The sequence below is a fragment of the Vollenhovia emeryi genome, unplaced genomic scaffold (genome assembly GCF_000949405.1).
Source record: "Vollenhovia emeryi isolate VEMERY1.0 unplaced genomic scaffold, V.emery_V1.0 DF939221.1, whole genome shotgun sequence".
NCBI lineage: Eukaryota > Metazoa > Arthropoda > Insecta > Hymenoptera > Formicidae > Vollenhovia > Vollenhovia emeryi.
The window spans coordinates 365352-383301 of NW_011967145.1; the positions used below are offsets into that span (position 1 = coordinate 365352).

At 45.1% G+C, this 17950-nt stretch overlaps 3 protein-coding genes across 6 annotated transcripts; 1 reads left to right on the plus strand and 2 right to left on the minus strand.

The window, feature by feature from the left end:
• Nucleotides 1-5712: 5712 nt before the first annotated feature.
• On the plus strand, nucleotides 5713-6493 carry LOC105560817 (the record flags this gene model as incomplete). Its single annotated transcript, XM_012010260.1, has 3 exons — nucleotides 5713-5852; nucleotides 5895-6012; nucleotides 6254-6493. Coding segments are annotated over 3 exons (423 nt in total), but the record flags the coding sequence as incomplete, so codon positions are not given.
• Nucleotides 6494-6585: 92 nt separating this feature from the next.
• LOC105560790 (protein brambleberry-like) lies at nucleotides 6586-11583 on the minus strand. Of its 3 annotated transcripts, XM_012010206.1 has the most exons (10): nucleotides 11445-11583; nucleotides 10528-10923; nucleotides 9721-9906; nucleotides 9419-9641; nucleotides 9041-9337; nucleotides 8628-8840; nucleotides 8263-8481; nucleotides 7856-8177; nucleotides 7645-7754; nucleotides 6586-7522 (listed from the first exon to the last, which is right to left on the minus strand). In XM_012010206.1, exons 2-10 carry the CDS (start codon nucleotides 10906-10908, stop codon nucleotides 7494-7496), a joined length of 1980 nt encoding a protein of 659 aa, XP_011865596.1. In that variant the 5' UTR covers nucleotides 10909-10923; nucleotides 11445-11583; the 3' UTR covers nucleotides 6586-7493. The 3 variants fall into 3 exon arrangements, with proteins under 3 accessions (XP_011865596.1, XP_011865595.1, XP_011865597.1); XM_012010205.1 differs by having other exon boundaries at nucleotides 6586-7754; nucleotides 11445-11582; XM_012010207.1 differs by lacking the exon at nucleotides 11445-11583 and adding an exon at nucleotides 11083-11351 and having other exon boundaries at nucleotides 6586-7754.
• Nucleotides 11584-11808: 225 nt separating this feature from the next.
• Nucleotides 11809-17264, minus strand: LOC105560792 (protein SMG8). Of its 2 annotated transcripts, none has more exons than XM_012010209.1 (15): nucleotides 17181-17264; nucleotides 16895-17039; nucleotides 16544-16818; nucleotides 15969-16180; nucleotides 15705-15901; nucleotides 15525-15628; nucleotides 15195-15388; nucleotides 14888-15127; nucleotides 14587-14790; nucleotides 14392-14501; nucleotides 14177-14335; nucleotides 13894-14104; nucleotides 13488-13790; nucleotides 13069-13248; nucleotides 11809-11973 (listed from the first exon to the last, which is right to left on the minus strand). In XM_012010209.1, exons 1-15 carry the CDS (start codon nucleotides 17193-17195, stop codon nucleotides 11862-11864), a joined length of 2661 nt encoding a protein of 886 aa, XP_011865599.1. In that variant the 5' UTR covers nucleotides 17196-17264; the 3' UTR covers nucleotides 11809-11861. The 2 variants fall into 2 exon arrangements, with proteins under 2 accessions (XP_011865599.1, XP_011865598.1); XM_012010208.1 differs by having other exon boundaries at nucleotides 15969-16199; nucleotides 17181-17258.
• Nucleotides 17265-17950: the final 686 nt, after the last annotated feature.

A 17950-nucleotide genomic window follows, 5' to 3' on the forward strand; every position in this document is an offset into this window, starting at 1 on the left:
TGTAGGATTACAGGAATTCTGGTAAATCCTAAAGGAATTCTGGTAAATCCTAAAGGAATTATCTGATTCGTCCATATTCAACCAGAAATTTTTTCAGTGTAAGATCTTCAATCTTTTCTTTACTCTGTTTTCTTGTTTCTTTTTTTTTCAGTTAAAATTGATTCTTTTTAAATCAACTAATTGCACGTCATAAATCATAATTAATTAATTAATTTTTAACAAAAATGTAAAGATACAAATATAAACGCTCGCTTGTATTTTCTAACCACTTTGGTCTTTATAGAACTTACATGTTTCTCATCTTTTTCTTACTATGCTCTGTAAAAGTCAATCAATATTTACTTTCAGTTAAAATAAATTCTTTTTCAATCAAGTAATTAACTAATTAATTTTTAACACAAGAAATTTAAATGTAAAGATACAAATATAAGCGCTCGATTACATTTTCTAGCCACTTTGGTCTTTATAGAACTTACATGTTTCTCATCTTTTTCTTACTATGCTCTCTAAAAGTCAATTGGATTTCACTGAATAGTCACTGCTTTCAGCGATAATTCACCGATTGATTTTCAGAGAGTGTACGTTTCACGGAAATTCTTATTAAGGGAAAATCGAATTCTCTCGATGTCAGTCTCGAAGGGCTCGCGGACGCGGACAAAGGCCACGCGGCGTAACGTCTTGGGGACACTCTGTATATCTTTCGGAGGCTCCTGGAAGGGCGTCAACGATTCGCCCTGTCAATCCCCGTGCGCCGGCAAAGGCCGACGATGACGCGAGACTCCTTTTACGCATAGGTAGGAGACTACAAAGTGCGCGCGTCAAGCCAGATGTCGGTGGAGCGGTCCGTCTTTATGGCTGTCAAGCCTGCACGTGGACGAGAGAGCGACGGACGTGCCGCGAAAAGGAGCATCACGACGCGCGAGCGCGAGCGGAAGGGTAAATGGAATCTAACGTCGACGCGGAGCGTCGGGACGCCCGTCGTCACCGTCGTATCGTCTATTTTCTCTTTGACTTGCGTGCCGATTGCGCCCGTGACAGAAAGAGTCGACGAGATACAACTAGAGACTCCGCCGTGAAAAGTCGCGCAAACATTGACGTTACATTATAACATGTTGTACGTTGATAGTCTATTATCTCGGGGCTACGATCTCTACCTTGGTTCAAATTACATCGCTTTCTCGTACGCGGAGAAAATTTTCTCTCAAAATTTTCCCCGAAAATCGTGTGATCGTGGGACAACGCGGCAGTTGAAAGAAACTCTCATAAAGTTATTTGAAACGCCGCGTTGTCCCACGATCATATGATTTTCAGGATAAATTTTAAAAGAAAATTCTCTCCATGTAGAGGTAGCTTTGATTTTCAACTTTGTCACTGGGGCAATTTTAAAAAACTTAAGCCAGTATTCATAGTCGGATCTTCTATTCAAGACCGTCTTGAATTTATCTAAAGATGCTGTACGGAACATTTCATTGGCTACGGAGTATCTGAAGATGATCTTAAGACGGTCTTGAATATATATGTATAAGATCTGACTATGAATACCGGCCGAGGACTTTAAGATGTAATAATTGCAATAATTAATGGCGAGACGCTCGCGACAGGAAGAGGGCAGAGCGCAGAAGAGGTGAGAAATGTAATATTGTACTTCCGCGAAAGTGGGTCACCAGAGAAGAGGAATGAATGGAGAGCAGTGTCTTTCTGTTTACTAGCTCTGTCGCTCCTGTGCTATACTCCACTGGCGATACTGATTCATATCCGCGATTGCGGAGGCAGACGAGTTTCCCTCGTGAAGCGGAGCAGGACGCGGGGGAGAAAAGATGCGCGCCTCGAAGCTGTCTCGAAAGTGACTTTCTGCACTTGCACGACGGATAAACAAAAGCGCGGGAAAACTGGCGAACGCCGAGACGAACGGCGTTTCTTCGCGACGACGAGAAGAGGGAGGGCGACTCGGGACGTCCGTCGTGTGAACCGGATCTCTCGTCACCGCCAGCTGCCAAGTCGTCCTCTCTCGTATACAACCGCGATGTCTTTCCCGCCGGCACGACTGCACGAGACACGACGGGCGACACTTTAAATTAACGTCGACTCTGATACAGTTTGCCGTGGTCGAAAAATTCGCGGTATCCTGGAAAGGTAGTCGAGTCAAACCGGCAACTATGTTGGAAATTAAATAGAGCGTTCTCAATTTTTAGACATTTGTTTAAGTATCTTCCCTAGTAGCACAGTGCATTGGCTAAACATTGGCTCAATACTGGTTATACTGGAATATTTGTTGGCCAGTATTTCCCAATGTAAAGCCGATCTAATATTGATACAATCTTAGAATAATATTGCTAAGGAGGCATATTGGCCAAATAAGGCGTCCATCTTGCAATATTGGACCAAAGTTGGGAATATTAGATTTACATATTTCCCAATATCGCGCCAATATATTGAGCTACCCTTACGGAAGAAACACTCAAGTTTTGAGTGTGAACACTCGATTTTCCGAATTTACTCTCAAATTTGGGCGTAAACACCCAGATTTAAATATTTACACCCAAATTTGAGAGTAAATTCGGACAATCGAGTGTTAACACTCAAAACTTGAGTGTTTTTTCCGCAAGGGTACTAGGGTTTCTTCATTTAGCAAATATATTAATTATCGCTATCATATAATTATATCATTTCCAGTCGTGCGCGCGTCTCCGTCGGAATCAAAGGGTTGACGCGCAAGTGGAGAGCTTGATGGGAGGGAAATGGAGTCGAGGACTCGCGAAAAAAAAGGCGTAGTAGCCGGGCCGGGTACATTTATGGGACGCGTTTTAGCGGATAGCATTCATTAGGGAGGTCGCGCGTCATCGAGATGCCGTGAAAAAAGGCTTATGAGAAGAAAAAAAAGTCAACCGCGGTCTACGCGCGTGGGAAGCTGCCGTTAAGTGCGTGTCACTGATAATTCCGCGGACGTGCTCTTCTGTATTCGAGCCTTCCTAGACGTCTCAACAACTTCCTCAGACTTTCTGGACGCCGCCTTTTCCGTGTTTATTTTTTTAAATGATTTTTCAACCTCCATTGCCGGACTCTGCCGGACAGGATCGAGCGACGCGAGAGAACGAATTCCACGTAAAAAGGTTCTCTGTGAAAACAATCGTGCAATGTAATAAATACGCGGGACGACAGTCGTCTGCCTTCAGCGCGGAGACAGATTTCGGGGAAGGACGAGCGTTCCTTCTTTTTTCCTCCTTCGTTGCTCTCGTGAAAGATGATCGATCTGTAACATGGTCCGGTCGTCGAAAAGCGCGAGGAGAGCCGGCATGTCGGCGCACGGAGATAACGCGACGATCTCGTCGCCGTATCATTTTCGCCGCACTACCAGGGAATCGGCAAGGCCGCAGGACGATCGTGTCACGCCGAGGGACAACGGTTAGCTTCCCTTGTCAATCATAGTGCGTATATCCCCGTTTAAAATAATAGATAGAATACGATCAGATTACACTAGATTACATGCAAGTTCTACGTAAATTAATAAGACTCTTATTTATTTACATTGAAACTGCACGTCAGTGATCGTATTCTATCTATCTAATATTTTATATTTTAAACAGGGATTCGCTTGCACGCTGAATGCTCCTCCAATTAACATTTTCCAGCGAAAAAGCCTCAAAACTAAAGGCAAAAGCGATGTTTCAGAGGAGTACCCTACCGTACCCTTTTTATCTCCTATAGCCTAGGTTTGCTTTTCTTGTTTTTCGGGTTGTGTGAATTTCATCCTATTTCAAGCTCGTCCCAGGTTACGTTTCAAAACCTTCTTCTCCGAGGAAAATCTTACTCGACGGCCAATCCGAAACCTTTTCGAGCGTTTCCGATCCATCTCTGAAGTAAAATTTTCCTCAGGCAAAGTATTTTGGAACATAACTTTGATAGACAAAATATCATTTGATATCTTCAGTCGTAATGGCTTCCGGATGGTTGTCGCGTCCGTTTGATATTTTTCTTGAAAACTTGCACGTACTTATTATCCATCTATCACGCACGCGAGATACTGCTTCAAATGTACATTTGATGGGTTACTCGATGATCATTTTGCACAGCGGAAGACAAGTCTTCGGTGATCTTAATCGGATCGTCCAAAGGAAGATGCAAGTACTGTACTTGTTGCGTCGCTGGGATGCTGGCGATCTTGTTCTGCGTCGTAGTCGGCGGGACGCTGTTCCCATATCCTCTCCATGCCTCGTGCATTGTTAAATGGTAATTACATACCCATTTGCACACATATCAAACCACGATCGTGACAACAGATGTTTTAATTCTTTAAGATTTTGTGTCGCAAATTTTGTAAACTAGTAAAGTTGTGTACTAATTTTTACAAAATTATAAATTTTCATGAAATACCACTCGCAATAATTTCTTGATTTGATAACATTGTAATTCGTAGATTTTTTACGTACTATTTCGTAGATATTTAAAACAAAATAAACGTTTCAACGAAGATATAAAAATTTCTACAAATTTCTATTTCAAGTCAATTTTTGTAGGTATTTATAGAAATTTTTTCCGCTAGGGTAGAACGGTACAGTTTTGTGGAATGCGCTGTGACAACGTACATTAAACGCGCATTTAATGTGGGACAAATATGCGCTCCTTGGGCGAATTCCGTCGTTTTTTTTCCGCGGATGAGCGACGCGCCGTTGATCAAAAGCTGTTCGCCGATTACCGAACACTCTGCCGTCGAAATAACGGGCGAAACGTTCGCGTCGGCATTTTTACGAACAGGTCCCAGAGCTTTTCGGACGGATTTACATTCCCGCCTCAGCTGCCGTTATCGTCTCCATTTTTTTCCCCTCCCCACAAGCGCCGGGGGCGAGATCGGATCCCTTTCATCCTAGGGCAATAGCTAACGCGAATGATCGTCGCGTCGTTTTTACGAGGACTAGAGCTTTCGAAAAGTTTCTTTTGAAGCGACGTCCCCGCCGCTCTCGTGACGCGTTTTATGTACACGGGGAAACTCAATATCGCCGGCGCGACGTGGGGGCTCGTATATTTTGCTTTGGCCTGGACGACACCGCCCGAAAAATATACGCCCCGCGCTTTTCCGTCTCCACGAGAACGGGCGCATCGCCGCGCCGGCACTCGCTACTTTATTGCTCCCCGGTCGCTTCGGGCGTCTTTTAAAATTAACGTCAATTATGTAGAAATTACGGTATTTCTGCGGGAGAAATATAGTGCATCAAATGTACCCAGTGGGAACACTAACGTCGACGTCAATGAGGTCGCAACCGCGTCCCAACCGTCAGTTTTCGAAAATAACTAAAAGTTTTGGAACTTTATTTAAGTTTTGTATTATAATTTATGTCATTTTGTATTAAATAAGTTAACTTGGCAGTTCTCTCCAATAAGACGTTGGATAGCAATCGGAGCGTTGAACGTAGTAATTGAATACAAAAAAATTAAGTTCCAAAACTTCCAATTATTTTCGAAGACTGACGGTTGGGACGTGGTTTCGATCCCATTGACGTCGATTCGACCTTATTGTTCTTACTGGATACTATGGATTGCAAAGATATGGCTGCGTTTAAAGGATAGAGTTGAAATAAATCGCAGTTTACAAAGTCCTGCGTCAGAACAAAACGAAAATTTGGATAAAACTAGATCGGACACGATGAAATACGATTTCTACGGAGTTTTAAATATTTTATCGAGCCAAGTTATATTAATATTTTCTAACGATAACGTCGTGTCAATTCTAGGAAGTTTGCCGATCCATGCGCGTATGTGATGCAGAAATTGCGACGCCAGATAACGAATTGGTCTTCCTGGAACGCTTGCCGACATCGCGACGGCGCTTGTCTGTATACGGTGAGAGTACAAATCTGGTATTTAAACACAAATTAACGGCAACTTGTATCTCGCGATTAGCTGAAGGTACCCGTGGAGGATAACATAATCAGAGCGACGCACAGGACGTCGAATCTGAAGTCGCTCGAGAAGATTGAGATTATCTTCGAGCAGATGAACAACACGTGCCTTGCTAAGGTAAACTTTTAATTAAACAAATGAAACTTATTTTACAAGAAATGGTAAACGCACGAGCGATATATCACAAGACGCAATGCGTTGAATTAAACGAGATTTCTCGCTACTACCGCATCGATGCGTTAACGGGTTCTTTGATAAATTTTATTTTAAAGAACGTCTCAAATATTATTCAATGATTATATTTAGAGCACTGAAGTCTAAGTTGCCGAATGTTAGACTAACAAAAGCAATATTTTAGGCCGATTCAGTTTCAACCGAATGGTTGGCAATATTCGATTACGGCGCGAACTACTGTAATCTGCACAACTTGGTAGTAGGAGCCGGTCTCGATAGACGCGCGAAATTTCTCGAGCTGACAAATGATGCTGTATGTACGCAATTTAACATGGCGGTCTGTTGGTGAAACAAGACACACCGCTCACTTGTGGTTTTTCAAACTTTACATATTTATAAATTTATGAATACACATATATGTGTATGTATGAACATGTATATAAATTTATTTTACGATTTACATATATGTATATGTACATATATAAATTTTGTAAAATGAATTTAATATTACAAATGTAACACACATATATAATGTTGTATTTAGTCTTAAAAATGTATACATATATTTCTGTATTTTGGCGAGAGTGCAAGCTTGAAAAACCATAAGCATTTTTATATACATTTATAATAAAACTTTATATTTATATTAATTTACAGTTTGGTACAAGATGTTATAAGATGTGTTATAAGATGCTTTACATCATAAGTCTGTAGTTCGATATATCCTTATAAAATAGTAGATTGTGTACTTCGCACAAATATTAAATATCATTTATATTAATCGCAGGACTAATTATTATCATTATTAATCCGTTTATCATCGTTATTACGGAAATATAGGAAATTACGTTTCTTTAAATATGTATTGTACATTAATCATTGAGAGAAACGTTATATTTCTATTAGTAATCAGACGAAAGATTTTTTAGTAAATTGTAAGATGGAATTGTATAAACAATGCAGAGAAATTTGAGCGAAATACTATTCGGAGAAAACGTTTGTTTCATTTTAGACCTGAGGGGTCGAATTGAACAATTTAGACTGTTTGATTATGCACTCTCAGGCTTAAACGGTCAGAATCATTGGAAGTTTGATCTTGAAATTCGTACTATCCGAAATGCCATTGAAAATACTTTAAAGTTTTTAATAGTTCGTAGGTGGTGTCTCAACATAGAAATATACTTGAATCACAATGATCAGATAATAGAAGTCATATAAATTAACTCTCAATGCTAATAAATAATTAAGACTAACATCAAAACTAACACTAATAAATAATACTAACATTAAAATATGTATATGCATTAAAAAATATTATCAGAATCAAAGTACGATACCTTGAGATTACTGCAGTATCACCGAACGAACGATTAATTAGTAATCCTTGCCAAACTATCTCTTAAGAATTTCTTGTTTCTCTGAGATTACTTTTTCATTAAGGTACATCCGTACACTATATACAAAAAATAAATATCCGTTGCAAGTTTGATAGCAACTGTTATATATATATATAAATATTACGAAATTATTAATCCCTCTTCAATTAATTAAAACGATCACTCATAATGGACGTGCCCGTCAAATGATGGTGGCAGTAGTTCAGTCCGGGCGAAGCGAACGCTCGACATCTCCTGCCGCTTCTCGTTATTCCCATACATGAAAATTTCGGCGACGTCGGAGTAACACTGAAATAACACGGACAATAAGCTATTGTACTTTCGCCCTTTTTCTAAATAATTTAACTTCTGGTCTCTAATTTAGTTTCTACTTTACGTCAGCTGTTTACCTTCTGGGTTTCATGAAGGTTCTCAATTTTAGCGAATTCATGTTGAACCGAGGATACTCAAACGAGTCCTCTGTGTCGTCACAAGTTACGAAACGGCCAGAGTTGATGCCGGTGCATTCGTCATACTGACATATTATGTCAGTAGAATCACACTCTGGCAGGTTATTCGGCTGGAAACTCGAGAAATCCAAATTCATCCCATCGGGAACGACGTCCTCACGCTTTTTCCGCGACGGTTGATACGAGCAAGACAGCTCCTCGTGCGCGTTTAAATTCCGTCCACCCCATGACGCGATCGTCTCTAACAAAGCGCGAAACTTCTCTGGAAAAGTCACATCGGATGTTACAGCGATCACCAAATTTGATTTCTTTCGCACAGTCTTTTCAGTCTTTAATCGAAGAAATACCTCTGTAGTGATTTATTTTCAAAATGATGAGATTGTTAAGTGCCTGTATTTTTTTCTCTATTCTCGTGTGCACAGAAGTGGAATGCGCTGACGACGTACTGTCGTGCGCAACGCTATACGAGCCATGACCATTTTGATGAATCAGCTTGATTAGTTTCGTGTTTGCTTCCGAGACGTTTGGTCCGATCATACGTTGTATTCCCAGCATTATGAAGTGCACTGCGTCAAAGAAATAAATGCGTCGAGTCGATGTAATACACAGTAAAGTATCCGTATCATTACTGCACTTTGTATCATTATCACCGCCACGTCTTCTATATTTATTTAAGTGACATTCATCAGGCGTTTCGATACGCAATACTCACTTGCGGTGATCACGAATATCAACACCGTTATGGACGTAAAATCTAAAGAGGCCTCCATGCCGTACTTCAAGTAGGTTAAAAGATTCGCCGGCACAACGCCAATGATGGTAGCTCTGGTTAAAAACGGCGCTTGTAAAAACGCGGCGACTATCATCGCCACTAATATATACACGATATGTAAAAATATGCGGTATGCTCTCTGCATCTGTTCACCTAAAAATACGGAAGTATGACTGTGTTGCGTTACTGACGCACCTTGACTCGTTCTGATCCGAGACCTCGCGACACAACACGGTCAGCGTAAATAAGTTATATAATGCAGTTAATAAAACGTGCGTTACTGCAATTGTCAGACTTTAAAACGAGTCAGATCGTCTTCTCGTACAACAAATATATTTTATGCAACGCTGTACCGGTGTCGCCGATGTAGTTGGTGATCCATCCCAATTTTTCGTCTACTTCTGTCCGCATTGTACTAGTGAGATTCCAAATGTACTGGATGGTGTTGTTAATTTGCGCGAGCATCTCCATCGTTTGCTCGTACTGATGAACAGTTTGGTCGTGGTACTCCAGTATGTGTTTGGTGCTCTGCTCCATTTTCTCCCAGACCAGTCGCGCTTGCTCCTGTATGTTAATCAAATCCTGCAACACCTCCTGATGATTTTCCCCACGCTCGACGGCCTGTTGCTCGAGATCGGCGTGCGCCTTTTCTGGAGAACGCGTTGAATACACGCTCGGAGTACATTCTACATACAAAAGAAATGTGTGGAAGAAAAGTTTTGTTTACTAACCCAACTTGTGTTTTATTTCCTCCGTCATGGCAGCGAGCTGAGTGTAGCCGGATCGTATTAACGCCTTTTCGTTATACAACTCCTTCAGGTTTGTTGTTACGAGCCTGTAAGCCGTCGTCTGGGCGTCCTTCAAGTGATCTTGCTGCGCCAAGAGCACCTTGTTTCCTTCGCTCAACGACGACAGAGTTTCCGCCGTCTGCTCTTCCAGACGATCTTGGCCTTGCTGTTTAACACACAATTCATTTAACGCCTCCCATTAGGCACGAATCGATAAATCACACCGAAGAAACGTGATTAACTACCTTCAATGACTTCAGCGCCTCGATTTGAGAATGCGAGGACTGCATCAGCTTGTTGACCGTCAACTCTGTAAGAGCGCGAAATTGTGTGTTTCGAGCCGCGTAACAAATCGCCCTCGCTCTGTTACTTATTAAGTGATACGCATTCCACATGTCAGCGTCCATGTCGATTGTGCATTGTTTAAGAGACTAAAAAAAGAAGAGAGAAACAGAAATCATGCTTGTATACTTACACCACAAAGTTACACCACGCAATTGCGATTCTGTCGCGTGCACGCGTTCTCGAGAAAATACTTCTTCGACGCCGTTCGGCAATTATTTAATTCACACTCCTAATTTTTCAGGAACAAATTCGGGAACAAAACAAAAACGCGATCTGTTGTACGAGACAATTCGCATGCTGGTACAGCGTGTACAGCACTACGCGACTGAAACCCCAGAGCTCTGGGCAGGCCCTGCGAAGCGAAGGGAGGGGGAAGTGCAGGTTTGAACAGGAATTTAACCCCTCGCTCTATTCCAATGCTAAAGCGGGGAGCACACACTTATGGAAAAGTACGTGCTCTCCGCCTAACGCAGTAAAGTCAGCGCCCTCGTGTCTTTGACAACTGATAAAGAGGCGAATTTCAATAAACGCAGCACCGCGCTAGGCATGCTGGAGCAGCGAGCACTTGAAAAATCGCACACCACACACGCACGGAGTCCAACAAAATGCCCTATCTATGTTACGCAGGACTGACGTCTCGTTAGTCCCGTAAAATCTGTAGAGAAGGTGGAAAAGGACGAGGCGCGAGCGTGTCGCGAGGTACGCACCATGTCCTCGGTGCAGGGGAACATCTTCCTGCCCTCAACTGCTGATTGGCAGTTAAGCAGATTGACGCCCAGCTTGGCCAGCTCCTCCTCCGTCATGTCGGAGCACGAGGTCCTGATCTTCATGATGACCTTGTGCTGGCACGTCTCCAGCGGCGAGGACACCTGAATGTCCGTCAACTTGGCGGCCTCCCGGAGGAACTTCTCGTCCTCCGTCATCGACTCGTAGGGAATCGAGACGAGGGGCACGCTGTCGGCGACCAGGACGCTGGCGTCGTCGCTCGCTTTCTTGCCCCACAGCCAGCCGGTCCAGGACGCGCCTCCGAACTTACAGCTGAGCGTCAGGACGAGCGCCGTCAACAGGAGCCGCCACCTGCCGTACATCTTGCGTCGGTCGACCTGAAACAACGACTCTCTGTAACTTTGCAGCAGCTTAATCGCCTCGCCGAGCACGCCATCGTTTCGACAAGTACGCTACGACCTCGACGACTCTTGAGTCACAAGTTTCGCACAACTCTCGGGCCGCGTGTCAATTCGACGCCGAAAGCGCACGTTTACCTGCCGATCCGAGGTGAGCGGATTACGCACGGCCGTCCGTTCCCGTCCGAGGAACGACGTTGCAAAATCGCGTCACTAAAAATAACCGGAGTCGTCCGCGCGTCGTGGTTTCGCGAGCGACAGGCACAATTCCCGTGGGATCTCGCTGCCTGCTCGACTCGGCCGGCGCCGCGCGTGTCGAGCGAGTTCGTCCCGCGGATTCAAACGCGGATGACAAGCGACTTTCGCGTGTTTTCGTCCGTGCGGAAAAACGGTTACGCCGTTCAAAAGACGCAAATGGCGGCGGGTCGCGACCGCGAGGCCACCTGTCGCGTTCGCGCGCGCCCGCGGAGACACGTTTCGTCGCGTTTTTCCGCCCTTACCACCGGCTTCTCGTCGCGCGACTCGCCACCGCGGGATCCTCGATTCCTTCTCCTCCCCGTGCGTCGTTCCACCAGGTCGTTAGCCCTCGTAGACGCGCGGCGAAGATCACCTTGTCGCCCCGCGCGTTCGAGACGGGGCACGCCGGGCGCGGGCCAATCGGCGAGGGCGAGCGCGACGTCACGTGACCCGCCGGGACTTTTGAAAGCGACCAATCGTGGGGCGCGCGCGCGCCAAGTGCGGGGATTCAACAGAGAGTCGAGTCGAGAATTCGCAAACTGTTGTAAAACTGCTGCTTTATTTTTAACGCACGGTAATTCGAAACGCACACATACACACACACACACACACACGCGAAACACATTGGTCCCGCGGGTCATCTTCGACAGATCATCTTACGTCACGTCACAATCTTCCCCTCACTTCATTACTTCGCAGATGCCGTACATGCCGGCCAACAGGCGCCCGTGCGACGGGGGCACCGCGTCCTTGGGCGGTAAGTATGGCCCTTTCTCGCCCATGTACACGTATCTATGGAATTCGTTAAGATAAATCGTGCGAAAGTCGTTCCCTCTCCCAGGAGAACAAGGATCCCTGGTTCTGGCGTTACAATATAACAGGGTTGGGAACGTTGCCTTAATATGAGAATTTCAGCGTCCAAATTGAGTCACAAATCTCTTTTCGCAACTACAACGCGATCTATGTACATTTTATTAAACAGATTTCATTCTAAAAGCCATAAATTCACAGTGGACGATGCCTATGTAGTAGAAACTCCGTTATCTCTTATTAGGAGTCTATCTTATAATAGGGGACTTTTCTCTACACAGTGTATTCAAAAAGTTCCAGGACTGGTCGCACACAGATCAAACAATGCCACGTATTGACTCCTCTTTAATATCAAGCTTCTACATAGTTTCCCGCCAATTGGATGCAACGCTTAGAACGAGTCTTCAGGTCCATCATCGCCTTCTGGAACGCCTCCACTGGAATACTGTTCAGTTCCTTTGTCACCGCCTTTTCAATCGCCTTTACTGACTCATATCGGTGTCCCTTCATCTTCAATTTTAGCTTGGGAAACAAAAAGTAGTCTGGGGGACAGATCAGGCGAGTACGCAGGGTGGTTGATGCTCACAACTTGCCTTTTCGTCAAAAAACTCCCGTACAATGGACTTGTGAGCCGGTGCATTGTCGTGCAACAACCACCACTCTCCGCTCTCCAACACTTTTTGGCCTCACACGCCGCATTCGTTTTAAAAGTCGTTTCAAAACTCACTTGATCTGTCCCCCCAGACTATTTTTTGTTTCCCAAGCTAAAATTGAAGATGAAGGAACACCGATATGAGTCAGTAGAGGCGATTGAAAAGGCGGTGACAAAGGAACTGAATAGTATTCCAGTGGAGGCGTTCCAGAAGGCGATGATGGACCTGAAGACTCGTTCTAAGCGTTGTATCGAATTGACGGGAGACTATGTAGAAGCTTGATATTAAGGAGGAGTCAATACATGGCGTTGTTTGATCTGTGTGCGACCAGTCCTGGAACTTTTTGAATACACTGTGTATATGAACTTGAAAAAGCAGGCGGCCTTAATGAGTGCAAAGCTTCGTTATACATAGAAAAGGATACGGCAGTCTCAAGATCCAATATGCGCTCTGCGAGAGCTTGATGGGCTCCTCGCATCCGGTGACGAATATCGGACACGGCGGGGGCCCGGGTTGAACGCGGGGGTTCAACGTGACGTGTACCGGCGCTTTAGGCGTCACCACGTGGATTCTCATGAGCTGGGCAATCAGAGGCTTGGTATGTCTAAGATTAATGAAAGGAAAAAAAAAGAAGCTGTATAATATTAGTTAAGCCTCGTCTACATAGAAGTCGTAAAGTCATAGTCGTAAGAATAGTCGACTATAATTGGTCAATTCTTATGTGTCTGACTGAATTGACCAATCGCGGTCGACTATTCCTACGACTACGACTTTACTTACTTCTATGTAGACGAGGCTTTAGTCAAACGGCTCTACGTGCGTGCACAATCGAATCCAACGTACCTGCAAGGGCAGGAAAAATATAGGGGCATGTCAGCCGTGCTGGAGGTCACCTTGTTCCCGCTGTCCTTCACAATGCCGCTGCCGGTAGCCTTCAACACCTTGTCGGGTGCAGACATCATAAATCGGTGCCCGCGCGGACACTCGTACTCCACGCCAACGAATATCTTGACAACAAACTCCTTGCCCTTCGATTTCCGAGCACGTATGACGTTCATGTTCTGAAAGTTCTTGCCACGCGGGCAGTAACCCCCCTGGTCGCCCACCAACGGCCACAGCGGATTCCGCTCCTTCTGGTGCTCCAATCTGCGGCGGATATTTTGTTTCTTTTAGAAAGTTCCTCACGTTCCTGGAGAGCGCTGAGGGCGACGCGCGCCCGGCACGCGCGGGAGTCACATTCTCTCCTCACCTGACCGTCACGTCCCACGGCAGTAGATACGCAGACGTGGGGAATACACCGATTTGATGCTGCAGTCCTATATTGTGAGAGTAAAGGCTGCTCGGCCCCAGGCACACCAAGGACCAACTGGAGAATTGCGGTAACAAACCGGCTGGTGATTCGGTGTGCAACATTCCAGGCAGATATTCCGTCGTCGATGGCTGTCTCACCAGGGATTTGTCTGCGAAACGCATATATCCGTGTACACTTCCGGGAAATATCCAGGTTCAAATTTCTGTGTGGACGAAGATACCTTTCGAGGCTTCCGCATCGCTGTTAGTGACTTCGATAACAACTTTGTGCGAGTCGCTCGGCGTCAAACTTGTCTTGCTGCTCAGTCTCGGGATATCTTCCTCTATCGGGTCGCTCGGTGCCGGCGATTGACCACCGCTACCATACTCTGTAATTTCATCTGCAATATCTCCATTAAATTAAACGCTCGATGAAAGACGCTATTCTTATACTTGCCATTCAGGGTATCGGCTTCTAAGCTGCAAGCTTGCGTGTCCTGTGGCGTAGAGGATCCGTTGCGGCTGAAGGAATCGTGGCGTTTCGTCGCTGAAAACAACTGCGCTGCTCTGCAGACAAACAAGAGCAAGGAGGCACATCAGTGCCGTCTCCATCTCCGGGAAAGAGATCTCTAGCAGCATGCACGTTGCCTACCTGTAGTTGTGTGTGCTAGGTTGAAACACGGGGAACTGTACGCATTCCAGTTGCGTGCAGCCGCATTGCTTCGCTAACATCTGGAAGTAATCGCAATTCGCCTGTCTCAGACTGAAGGGATCTTCCCTCGAGCCTTGGATCCTGCCGCAATTACACGTGGACACGTATCTGACGCCGCTGCAATGCTCTCTGACGGGTAATTCGCTGTGGACGAAAATTAAGACAATCGTAAATGTGCATTACGTAACAATATATTTTTATAGAATATTTTCTAGAGAGAAGGATAGTTGAGAAAACGTGCCTGTCGTCTTCCCTGGGCTCGGCTTGATCCCCACCTCCCGCACCCTCGCTACCCCCTCTGTGAACCGGATTCGTGCAGGGATGGCCGGTGAGCGACAGGACCTCGCACATTTGTCTGCCGGTTCGCCAATGCTTGTCGCACTCGGCCTGCAATTTCTCACTGAACTCCTCGAACAACGGCCCGCGGGCGTGCATCTCGAAGACCGTCATCGCATGCGCCAGTTTCGACTCGTGATACGCTCTAGAACGCATCATTTCATTTGAAACGTTATGCGAAGACGAATCGCGATTGTTTCAAGTAACTTTACCTCGTATAGTGCTGCGGCAAGTTCTCCTGATACGCTTGCAAAGCTCTCGGGAGTATCTTGCTGCAGCGGCTTTTACTGAACTTCACGTCGGTATCTAACAAATTATGAAGCCCCGACAGCTCCTTGTCCGTTCCATGAATAAAATAGTCGAAGACTTTGTCCGCCACTTGGCAAAATACGTTTAAAGTAGGGATCTGGAAAGTGTCCCCCACTTTTAGAAGTTGCTTAGCCTCAATCAATGTCGTTTAACACTGATTGCATGTACTGAACTTATTCGGTATAATCCGACATGGAATTAACGAGGTGTTTCACGATCGAAAATGCGCTCACCTCAAAATGAGCTGGCACGGAGTGTCGGCTGACGTTATCGTCGAATCCTCTTGCGAAAGCCAAATTTATATGTTGTTGCAAAAACGATCTGAACGAGCGAGTCTCTGCAAGCGCACAAGTATTACATATCTCACTTATGTGTGTCGCTTCTATTTTATCATCATCCATTTTTGGTCTTACCAGTCTCGGTATCGTCTGCAATGATATTGTTTGAATCCAGACTGATGATACTCCTCGACGTTGTACCACCGGAACTAATTTTACAGCTCTGTATCAACTTTCTCGCCATGTAGCCCAACATGTCCCTCGATTCTGTACTCCCGGTGTGCACGTACACGAATTCCTGATTAGCTGGTATCGCGAACAGGGAATTCGAGCTACAAAAAGAAAGCATAGATCGTAACGGGAATTTGTCTTAAAGAAAGCCGCACGTTAATTTTGTACCTGATATTAGTGACAATTCTATTCTTTCTTAACACGTGGTAAATCTGATCCTCCAGGGAGTGCTCGAGCTTTTTGATGTTAGCCTCGCTGTCTGGATCCTGGAACACCGCGGGGCAGGTTTCGAAGTAAAACAACACCCGCGGCGAACAGGGCCTGGCATTCGAAATCCAATCCTTGGGTAGACTATGAATGCAGTCTAACACGTCGGACAGCTGCGGAGAAATCTTTTGCCTGTTACAAAGAGCAATGTGTTGTTTCACCGAAAGAAAATCTGTCTGGCGTGTTTTAATTTTATTTATAATATTTTCTCAATATATAAAGACATTTAACTTGTTCGGACGAGTTCGACCAGAAATCACCAGATTTTTATTCGATCGCCACATCTCTCTGGCTATACAGAGATAAAAAAATTGAGCACGTGCGATTGGCTAGTCAGCCTTAAAAATTCTCATTGAAGTTTCTACGAGGTTCAATGTTCCTCGTGGGAATCCTTGTGCCTAGAGGCTCTATGCCTCCCACTAGGGGAGCGGCGGGATTTAACAAGACACTCGACCGAAAGTGAGTCTAGTACCGACCTGACAATGTCCATGGCGCGGAATAAATGCACATAACTGTAGTCGAAGATGTGAGTCGGATGAGTGAGCACCATCACGTGGGATATGTGGAACAGCACTAGAAGCGCTCTCGCGTATTTGTCCCTCATGTGCGCCCAAACGCTCAGGAAGTCCTTGCGCTCCTGATTCTCCGTGAACTTGTCGTACTCGGCCACAAGCGCATGGGCGTCCAGGAATCCTCTCAAGTGCAGGTAAACCGTCCTCTCCTTGGGATTGTAGTATCCCTCGATTTCGCTCTGTTAAGAGGAAACGTGCAGAGTCGGAAATATTTATTTGCCGGGGAAGCCACAGAACCCGAAGGGGACATCTCACCCAGGACTGCTGATCCATCTCGGGCTCGTCCAGGAGGTTCAACTGGAGTATGGAATTCAGCATGTCCGTCTTGCATCCCTTCGCTCGATACTGGGACTTGCCGAACACCGAAACAATCACCACTTTCTTGTCCGTCTGCGGGAAACTGAAAAGGAACAGGAAACCAGCAAGCAGGTCAACAGTTGCCGTCTCTTTCGAACGAGTTTTATAAAGACGTTGGACTGCAGGACGTCAATTTCGAAAAAATTGTATTAAAGAGATGCCGCTTGGCTCTTTAATCCCTTACCTGTCCACATCGCATGGAAGTTTGAATTTACGTGGACGCATCGCGAGCTTGTTTACATTTAGAACGCAGTGGCGAACAGGTTGAGTTAGGTTAGGTTAAACTTCGCATCCCGAGCGCGCGCCACGCATTCTGTCGGACGGTACTCAAACTTCCTCCGAGAGACAGAGTGCGACGGGAGGGGTGAATTTTTCCTCGCTTTACTCGCTACGTATGTTTATTCGTGCTTGTCTTGTCTTGTCTTCCTCTATGAGGAAGCCTTTGAATAGACAACTTGCCACAATGTTGATCCTGCCAAATTTCCAATTTGCACCTTCAAATTAAAAAAAAACTGGACCACATGATGAGGAAGCAAATGTGCAAATTTCCAATTTGCACCTTTTTTTAAATAATGGTAACGGTAACTATAGTTACTTTTTTATTCGGTAACGAGTGACGGTGACTAAGTTAATTACTTTTTAATTCTGTAACGAGTAACGGTAACATTTTTAAAAGTAACTTTCCTATACAGGGTGAGTCTTTCCATAGCCGACAAAATTTTTGAGAAGGTAGAACGGATCGAGATGAACGGAAAAGTCCTGTACCATTTTGCAATTTTCGTAATAGTTAACGAGTAATTAATTATTAAAAATCGTTGTCTTAGGCCGGCCTACCGCCCAATTCGAGCGCGTGGCGAGATGTGCGCATAGCAATATCGATCGCCGGGCGGTCACATCTTGCCACGCGCTCGAATTGGACGGTAGGCCGGCCTAAAACAACGATTTTTAATAATT